The following is a 10,261-nucleotide window of genomic DNA, read 5'->3' as shown; positions in this document are numbered from 1 at the left end:
ACCCTGGGACGGAGGAGTTTTGCTTCTTCCACACCATTACGGAGCCAGCTCTGCTAGCAGGAAAGATGCTGGTATCCTAGATCCTATGTGATGCAATGCCTTGAGGAAATTTATATCAAACAATTATTGCATAATCTCAGGGTGTAATAAAACCTCCTACACTGTATACAGGCACCGAGTTCCTGTTACACTTTTGTGTCAGAGGAACAAGTGTCCCTGTCAACAGCAGCTACAGGTCCCTGTATGAACCCGTAGGATCCCCTTGCTGTGCATGTGGAGGAAGTTGAAGATTTCTGAGGGCATAGCATGAAAACCAGGGCGAGGTTTCACATTGTCATAGTAGTGGTGAGTTATAAAAATCCCTGAGGGGTTCATGGGGAAGGCCCAAAAGCCAAAAAGGTGGACCTCTTCACAGAGCTCCAGGGCAGCAGTCACCAGGATCAGCCCAGTGCTGATCCGCTTGGCCCGCACCCCTTGGCCAAGCCAGTAGCGTGAGACGTTGATGAGATACTGGGGATGAAAGTAATAAACAGCTTGCTGAGACTCGAAATCATCCAGGACATATTTGACCCGGATTGAGACGTCCGTGTTGCGAGTGTTGTAGAAAGCTGGCAGCAGCACGGAGGCGTTCTCGTAGACCTGGAGCACGTTGTAGAAGGGTTTCCTCCATTTTTCCAGTTTATGAAATCTACAGGGAAAAAGGATGCGAGTGACGGTCAGACCAGCGAGGACTCATTCTAGACCTAGCAGAAAAGAAATCTCCAACGGGCTTTTCCTGATACAGGGATAATCGAAATTATGTTTTGGTTAACAAGGGGGATATTTTTAGAGTTGTAGCTAAAGCATCAGTATGAAATGTAGGACAAAAATACCGGGGATAAAAGAAATACCTATTCTCCTCTCTTTTGGTAATACATTCATTAAACAGTGAAAAAACTTTGTAAAGATTTCTGATCATGTCTAACTTCTCATTTTATTATGAGAAGTATGTCATTTTTCCAAGGTGTGGACAGCTGTACAGTGCAGAACTGTATAAAAAAGTGGCAAATACCAAAGCAGAGCAAATGTCTAAAATGTCTAACTGTAACATTTAAAAGAAAACCAAAACGCAAGCAAATTATTTTATGTTGCTGGAGAAAAGAAACACATTCCCCTAGTATTAAAGGAAAGCAGTAATTAGCCTCATGGTCCCAAACCTGTCAGTAAGGTGTCGTTAAGGTACTAACAAATCTAAAATTAAAATCACCCAGTCAATCCTGGCTACGCAGTTTAACCGGCGTTTTCAAAAAACGTATGACAATGTGTGTTACTTTATTTAAGGATTTAGGGTGGGATCCAGTTGCCTCCACCCTGAACGTTTCTGAGACATTTTCCTGAGGCTTACAAGCATGGCACAAGACTTCCAAGGGAAGGATGGCTGTGCTGTTATAATTTTAGCTCATCAGCTTCCCACTTCTATCAGCAATGTGCAGGTCTAAGTGTTTAACACATTTCTGTAAGTTATTACTGGCTCCATAGACTGAATAACTTCAATTCAGAATGAAATGTATGATTCATAGTGTCAGTTTAAAGTAATACTAGGAAAAAAAAATCTCTGTAACCGTCACAATGAAGTGAAAGGTAGATTTGAAAAAGCAATAGAGATGAAAATTCAAAAAAACAGAAATGACCTCTCAGTAATTATACTGGGATTGACAGTCACAACATCCGTCTTTACCCCAACGTCCGTGAAGTATTTCTCAGATATAGGAGGCAAATTGCATCTATAAAGGAAAGAAACGAGTAAGAAAGTTAAAAAATTCCTTGCACCTTTTCAGGACTAGAAAGTAGAATTATTTAAACATTTCTTCCAAGCAACAAATCTATAAACAGATTAAGAATTTAAAATTGTACGAAACGTGTTGATGCCCAAACTATGCATTAAAGTAACAACTGAATGAAGATGGCTCTTCTTCCTGGAGTCTGTCGGAGCTGACCCCTTTTTGCAGATGTAGCCAGCCTTCATTCATTTTGCTTCTTTAATAGCAGTTCAGCTATTTACTTTGGCAGTTTAGGACACGAAATGGCATGAAGCCCCAAAGACAATCAGCCTATAAAATCAAAGACTTCCTCAGCAACAGCTGAGCTGTATTCAATAATTAATAGATAAACTATATTCGTAACATTGTCTTTAGCATGCTTTGGTTTATACCCAAGAGAATATAGGAGAAACGCTCTACAAGAGAGAAATCAGTCCAGTCCTACAAAACCAAAACTATCTGCTTCCCTTTATACGTATCTCCCAGCGCAGTGTAAGAGCAGCAAATAAGGCTCTAAAAAACAGATTCACCAGAGGATGTCGAAGCTATCCAGAGCACACTTGTGAAGATTTGCAAACCTTGACTTTCCCCAGCCTCTGCGTACCTTGGCCATGACCTAGATTCATCATCTCACAAAATTTAGAGCATCCCTCAAGAGATGCTGAAGTTACTGGAACACACACACATACACACAAGCTATCACACCAGCTTTGCTTCCATAGGAAACCCAGCTGAAAAAAAAGCTCCAGCATGTGTTATCAGAGACAACAGAAATGGCCTTGCAACTAGTTTTAAACTCAGTTTAAGCCAGTGTTAGGTATTTGCTGATATTTTGAAAACTCTTTGAAGTGATCTACAGGCCACAATAAAAGCCACCACTGTTAGGACCCTCACGTCTCAAAAATACTGCTGTGCCTAATGCCCAAACATCTCCCTATTTTTGAAGATCAGGGCTGAATAGGAGAAAACTGTGAAGGTATTTAGGGTAAATTATACCTAGTGTTTCGACAATGCTACAATTCAGCTGCCATCGTAATTTCTCAATCACAGGGAGAGGAACACATAAAAATCCTTCAAAGTCTTTCTCAGACTCAGGAGGTTCATATCCCAGAAAGTGCCTCTTTATCAGGTCAGAGAATTTTTTTTAGCCACCTCATCCCTCTCACAGGCAATGTTATTTCCAGTGCTTTCCTCTGCTAGGTCATGCAACGTCCTCCTGGAGCAGTGGCACCAAGCACTGCGCACTGGGTTCATTCGACTGTATTTGAAAAAGGTTTTCAAATATTCAGCTTCAATATTTTCAAACAGTAAACTCCCAGCAGGATTAAGAAAGAACGAATTTCTTGAAAGTGATAATTCATTACAAAAAATGATACAGGACTTCAAAAATTTACCCCTGCAAAGACAGTAGTCCCGTCTATAAATGCACCCAATGTTTCATCACAGGTCTCCACTCTGGCCAGTAGATGGGGATAGAAAATAACAACTAGTAAATGCAACTCATGGGCGTCTATTTTATATATTCTATTGCAATATAATTAATTGCTGTCAGGATTTATTTCATAGAAAAATCTTGGTTGCATCTTCCTGGCCACAAGATGTTTCTCTGAGAAGAAAAGATTTCCCCAGGCGTCCTGAAGGTATCACTAATTGTTAGCAGCTCTCCATAGGCAGTTTTTGAAATATTTTAACAGAACTGTTTTGCTGGTGACCAAGACAGTGATTCCTGACAAGTCTGGTGAACTGGTGTCAGACTGGGAAGTAGGTGTGTTCAAACTGGACCTTAACAGCAAGTTTTACTTTAAAATTGATGTCAGCAGACCTTAAACTCCTAAACACTAGCGCGTCTTTGTGCACAATGCCGGTCCCACATGCTTTGGAGATGGTGAACCAGATTTTCTTTTGCACAAGTACTGATGCAGTTATGCATATTTCAGTTCTGCTGAAGCCTCTACTTAATTAAGTACTGGTAACAAAAGCAGTTTCCAAGCTCTTGTGAAGGTTTTGGCTGGGATAGAGTTAATTTCCTTCATAGTAGATAGTAGAGTCAAGGCCTTTTCTGCTTCTCACACCACCCCACCAGCGAGCAGGCTGGGGGTGCACTAGAAGCTGAGAGAGGACACAGCTGGGACAGCTGACCCCAGCCAACCAAAGGGATATTCCATACTGGACGACGTCATACTCAGCATGTAAAGCTGGAGGAAGAAGAAGGAAGGAGGAGACTTTCAGAGTGACGGCGTTTTGTCTCTTGTCAAGTAACCCTTATGCATGATGGAGCCCTGCTTTCCTGGAGATGACTGGACATCTGCGTGCTGATGGGAAGTAGTGAATGAATTCCTTGTTTTACTTTGCTTGCATGAGCAGCTTTCGGTTTCCTTGTTAAACTGTCTTTATCTCAACCCACGAGCTTTCTCACTTTTATTTTTCTGACTCTCTCCCCCTTTCCACTGGGGGAGGAGTGAGCAAGCTGCTGGGTGGTGCTCAGTTGCCAGCTGGGGTTAAACCACGACAGTCCTTTTCGGTGCCGAACACGGGGCTCAAAGGGTTCGAGATAACAACAGATTTGGCTGGAATGTGCCGGATCGAATTCACAGCTGTTGCTGCTGTTTCACTATTAATTGACAGGCTCCTTTGTTTGCCTTACTGAACACGAGTGCCGCGCTCCTTCACTGCTTGCTGTGCTGCTGTGCTGCTGATCATCTCACTCCACTTTGCCTGGAAACATTCTGGTAACCGCAACGGTGACGCGACTGGGCTGGCAGATGGCCCGGGCATCGCTGCTGCTTCTGTGCTGCTGGACTGGACAGGTTGGAACTTCAATGTGAACTCAAGTCAAAGGGACTGTGACCTGTGGACGAGTTCATGAAGGAGCAGGACAACCCAAAGCATCTGTGGCCATGGATAAGCCCATGCCAGAGCAGGTACATCTCAAAGCGTCTGTGGCTGCGGTTATGTCTGTGACACAGCAGGTATACCTCTGAAAGGATTGCGGCCCAAGGATAAGTCCATGCTGGAGAAGGTATACCTTGGAGTATCTGTGGCTGTGGATAAGTCCCTGCTGCAGCACATGCACCCTGAAGCATCAGTGGCTGTGCAGGAGGTGGTGCAGGAGCACCTCAAAGCGTGTGGCCATGGATAAGCCCGTGACAGAGCAGGTACACCACTGGAGGGACTGCAGCCATGGGTAAAGTCATGTTGGAGCAGGTATATCTCTGAAGGCACTGTGGCCTGTGGATAAGGCCATGCTGGAACAGGTGCACCTGACAGCAGCTGTGGCTGTGGACAAGCCACAGCAGGTATACCCCTGAAGAGACTGTGGCTCGTAGATAAGGCTCCACTTTGAGCAGGTACACTCCTAAGGGACTGCAGTCTGTTGGTAAGTCCAAGCCAGAGCAGGGGCAGGGGAGGAGTTCATTGCAATGGTAAGCCCTATGGTCTGGGTGGAGATTGCAATGGAAATACCTTTAAATCATTGTAACCCAAGATTTGAGATCCATGTTATGGGAATAACTACAGCAGGAACCACTCGAACCACTGGAGGACAAACCTTACAAGAACCCGTGCAAGTGCAGCAGTGACCAGATCTGAGCCGACTTTGGTGCCCAATAACTCCACGCAACACACCCCCTTTCCAGTCTTGAGTGACCACTGTAACGGATGGAGACCAAAGTCATGGATTAAATGAACTCAATGGACATTTTGTGGACATTTATGGATATTTCACAGACATTTCACAGGGGTGGCTCATAGACTAAAGGAACTATATCTGCATATTATATCAAATGATGGGAAGGGTGGTAGTGGGTAATGAGAACGTATTGGACAGTCTGAGATCTGAGCAGGACATAAATGGTATGGATTAAGGGGTGGAGAATGTGCAGGTTTCAGCTTGGAGTTAATTTTCTTCACTGTAGTTAGTACAGGGCTATGCTTTAGAAACAGCATTGACAATATAGGGATGGTCTAGTTATTGCTAAGCAGTGCTTACACAGTGTCAAGGCCTTTTCTGCTTCTCAGAAGTTGGAAAGGGACACAGCTGAGACAGCTGACCCCAGCTGACCAAAGGCATATTCCATACTGCATGACATCATGCTCAGCATATAAAGCTGGGGAAGAAGAAGGAAGGGGGAGACGTTCAGAGTAATGGTGTTGGTCTTAGAATCATAGAATCACAGAATGGTTTGGGTTGGAAGGGACCTCAAAGACCATCTAGTTCCAACCCCCCTGCCATGGGCAGGGACACCCTCCACTACACCAGGTTGCCCAAAGCCTCATCCAACCTGGCCTTGAACACTTCCAGGGATGGGGCATCTACAAATTCTCTGGGCAACCTGTGCCAGTGCCTCACCACTCTCTGAGGGAAGAATTTCTTCCTTATATCCAATCTAAATCTCCCCTCTTTCAGTTTAAATCCATTGCCCCTTGTCCTATCACTACATGCACCAAGTAATCCTTACACACGATGGAGCCCTGCTTTCCTGGAGATGGCTGAACACCTGCCTGCTGACGGGAAGGAGCAAATCAATTTGTTGTTTTGCTTTGCTTACGTGTGTGGCTTCTGCTTTACCTATTAAACTGCCTTTACTTAACCCACACGTTTTCTCACTTTTACTCTTCTGATTCTCTTCCCCGTCCCACCGAGGGGCACGTGAGCGAGCAGCTGGGTGGTGCTTAGCTGCCAGACGGGGTTAAACCACGACAGTTCTGTACTGATCTGCTCTGCTCTCTTCACGCAGCTGTGGTACAGTTCAAGAAAGAGCAACAGTGGTAAACAGGGACCTCCACTTAAAGCTCTTATACATAAATGATGACATTTACTGCCTGTATTTCCACTTCCACTCAACCATTTGTCACCTCCATGTGTAACATGTACCTTTGATTTCAACCACACTGACAGCTCTGATCCAGCACAATAGAAGGGAATCTACAATAAGTATTTAGTGTATATAGAGTACACTAGGATTTTAAGAAGCAAATTAAGTGAAGCCTGGACTGTTTCACAGATTAAAATAAGGCAATAATTTTCTATAAAATGGGCGCAAGAGGCAGACATAAGGGGTCTGAAAATAATGAATAGTGAAGGTAGGACTGTAAAATTTTATTTCTCATTTGATGTCAAATTAAGTGAAGAATGCAATGAGCCAAAATCTGACCTAATTTTTGCTGGTACGCAATCCGAGAAATTCATTGATTCGTGCACAATTATTCTAAACCAACAGGAATGTACCTAAGATCAGAAAACAGCCCAACAGAACTCAAAAGATTTTTCTTTTCTACAGAACAGGTCATGAATCTCTGAGCTAGCTGTCATATGCCACGACCTGGGAAAAGAGCTTAACAGGATTTGGAGAGGGATTAGTCATGCATATGAATAATTGTAGTGGGTTGACCCTGGCTGGAAGCCAGGTGTCCACCAAAGCTGCTTTATCACTCCCCCTCCTAAGCTGGACGGGGGAGAGAAAATATAATGAAAGGCTCGTGGGTCGAGATAAGGACAAGAAGATCACTCAGCAATTACCATCACGAGCAAAACAGACTTGACTTGGGGAAAATTAATTCAATTTATTACCAATTGAATCAGAGTCAAATAATGAGAAATTAAAACTAAATCTTAAAACACTTTCACCCCACCCCTCACTTCTTCCCAGGCTCAACTTTACTCCCAAGTTCTCTACCTCCTCCCAACCAGTGGTGCAGGGGGACGGGGAATGGGGGTTGCAGTCAGTTCATCATATGTTGCCTCTGCTGCTCCTTCCTCCTCAGGGGAAGGACTCCTCACACTCTTCCCCTGCTCCAGTGTGGGGTCCCTCCCATGGGAGACAGTCCTCCACAAAATTCTCCAGCATGGGACCTTCCCATGGGCCGCAGTTCTTCACGAACTGCTCTAGCGTGGGTCCCTCCCACGGGGTGCAGTCCTTTAGGAACAGTCCGCTTCAGTGTGGGTCCCCCACAGAGTCACAAGCCCTACCAGCAAACCTTCTCCACTGTGGGCTCCTCTCTCCACAGGTCCTTCCAGGAGCCTACTTCAGCACAGGCTTCCTATGGGGTCACAGCCTCCTTTGGGCATTCACCTGCTCCGGCATGGGGCCCTCCATGGGCTCCAGGTCGATCTCTGTGCCACTGTAGACCTCCATGGGCTGCAGGGGAACAGCTGGCCTCCCCATGGTCTTCACCAAAGGCTGCGGTGAAATCTCTGCTCCGATGCCTGGAGCACCTACTCCCCTCCTTCTTCACTGACCTTGGTGTCTGCAGAGTGGTTTCTCTCACATATTCTCACTTCTCCCACCGGCTGCAGTTGCTGTTGTCCAGCAGTTTTTTCCCGTCTTAAATCTGTGCTATGACCATCACTGATGGGTTTGGCCTTGGCCAGCGGTGGGTTGGTCTTGGAGCTGGCTGCCGTTGGCTCTATCAGTCACAGTGGAAGCTTCTAGCACCTTCTCACAGAAGCCACTCCTGTAGCCACCCGCTAGCAAAACCTCGCCACACAAACCCAATACAATAATTACAAAATATTGTGCACATATATTAAGGATGACAAAAGTGCTGCTGAATTCCGTTATCCAGGGATGCAAGTTGTGGGACATTCCGGCCTGTGCAAAACCTGGATAACTCCACATATGGTGGGGAGCACAATATGAAGACGCTCAACCTTCGAAGTTATTCAGATGCCTCTGCACACCTTGGAGTCTACAGTACTGATTACCATAACTCCTATTATCCAGCACTTGAGCTCTGCATCACTTCAGAAACACACCTCCAAGGCACGTGATCTGCACAGCATGGAGCTATTAACATCTGGCCAAGCTGCCTGTCACGCAATAGATAGAGGTTGTACCTCTGGTTCAGAGCTGCCCCAGAAAATCATGGCCACGATCACAGGAGACTGCAGCTTGGCCAGACGTTAATAGCTTCACGCTGTGCAGCTCACGCACGTCAGAGGTGTGTTTCTGAAGTGGTGCAGAGCTCAAGTGCTGGATAATGGTAGTTCCAGTAATCAGTACTGTAGACTCCAAGAAAACTCACTCTGTCCTAGCCAAAACCACAGCAGGGCTAACATCCATGGAAGGATAAATCCATAACCTGAGTGACAGCGGATGTCCTGAAAGAGGACATCAAACTTTGTCAATAAATCAGAGATTAACCACGCAGACTTAGGGAGAAACAATTCCTCAAAGTATAATTTTTAAATAAATTTCAACAAATAGTGAGGTGTTTTTTTCGAAACATTGCTTTCTGTGCAAGAAGCAGGCTTGATATGGCCAGCTTGGCAAATCCCATGTTTCCACGAGAGAGAATAGCTTTGCAATCTTGTATTTGTCATCAAAACAGGCAAAAATAAAAATGGTACTGTGGTGATTACCGAAACACGAAGTCTGCACTGTCAATCTCCCGGCCACATCTGCTGTTCTTCAGAATTCCTCCATTCCCAACCACCGCACATTTCTTAAACTGGGAGCGGTGGTACGGCATATCCTGCAACATCACAGCAAGAAAATGGTTAAATATCCCAAAACGTGAAGGCAACAAGTCTCTTTTTTACTTTCTCTTTTTTTTTCTTTTGTGCAGCTGCATCTTGCTGCAGATGCACTAAATCATAAGAAGTTGACACTGGTTCTGGACCACAGTATTCCCATGGCGTACATAAACGGATGGGATTGTTTCCTGTGCAATTAGAGATAGTATGGGCAACTAACTCAGAGGGGAAAAAAGTGATAACCTGATTTTGTCCAGATTTGATAAGTCTTTCCCTTCTGATTTCCACAGGAGGACATGAACCACAAAATTAGTGTAGCCCAGGCGTTGCCTTCTGAGCTGCCTGCAAACTGCTGGCTCCTTAGGCTTCGATGTCCTGCTTTTGAGGAGTCTGCACACATCATGCAGATTAGATATAAGGAAGAAATTCTTCCCTCAGAGGGTGGTGAGGCACTGGCAGAGGTTGCCCAGAGAAGTCATGGATGCCCCATCCCTGGAAGTGTTCAAGGCCAGCTTGGATGGAGCTTTGAGCAGCCTGATCTAGTGGAGGGTGTCCCTGCCCATGGCAGGGGGGTTGAAACTAGACGATCTTTGAGGTCCCTTCCAACCCAAACTATTCTGTGATTCTATGATTCTGTCATTCCAGAGCAGCTAGTAAAGCCCAAGAAGTCTCTCTAAGTCACGCAGCACAGCACTTTACAGCTATTTATCAGAACCTAGCCCAAATTTTAATGCTTGCTGCCACTAATTGTACTAATAGCGCTGATTATTAATTAGCACTTCTACTACCAGCAGTGCCTAGAGCCTCTGGTCAGGCACCTTTCTGGACTTCTGTAGGACACATCTTTCCGCAACCTTCAGGCAAAATTCTGCCTTCATATGCAGACATGCAGCTGCTGCTGAAGCAGGAGAGAGTGGAAAACACGTCTCCAAGAAGGGAACGGGGCTGTTAGGGTGAGAGGGTTGTGATGCAGAACTGAGCCGCGCTG

The 10,261-nt window shown here is 45.2% G+C and overlaps 1 protein-coding gene across 3 annotated transcripts in view; it reads right to left on the bottom strand.

The window, feature by feature from the left end:
- Nucleotides 1-219: 219 nt before the first annotated feature.
- ST8SIA5 (ST8 alpha-N-acetyl-neuraminide alpha-2,8-sialyltransferase 5) overlaps nucleotides 220-10,261 on the bottom strand; it is a 54,876-nt gene continuing 44,834 nt past the window's right edge. For all 3 annotated transcript variants that reach the window (XM_086629536.1, XM_086629537.1, XM_086629538.1), the window contains 3 exons: nucleotides 9,160-9,272; nucleotides 1,671-1,763; nucleotides 220-688 (listed from right to left, as the gene is read on the bottom strand). In XM_086629536.1, the coding sequence (XP_086485662.1) occupies nucleotides 220-688; nucleotides 1,671-1,763; nucleotides 9,160-9,272 (675 nt within the window). The remainder of the gene's footprint in view (nucleotides 689-1,670; nucleotides 1,764-9,159; nucleotides 9,273-10,261) is intronic.

The sequence above is a fragment of the Tauraco erythrolophus genome, chromosome Z (genome assembly GCF_009769465.1).
Source record: "Tauraco erythrolophus isolate bTauEry1 chromosome Z, bTauEry1.pri, whole genome shotgun sequence".
NCBI lineage: Eukaryota > Metazoa > Chordata > Aves > Musophagiformes > Musophagidae > Tauraco > Tauraco erythrolophus.
The sequence above is the reverse complement of the archived record's forward strand: the minus strand, read 5'-3'. Positions and strand labels throughout refer to the sequence as shown.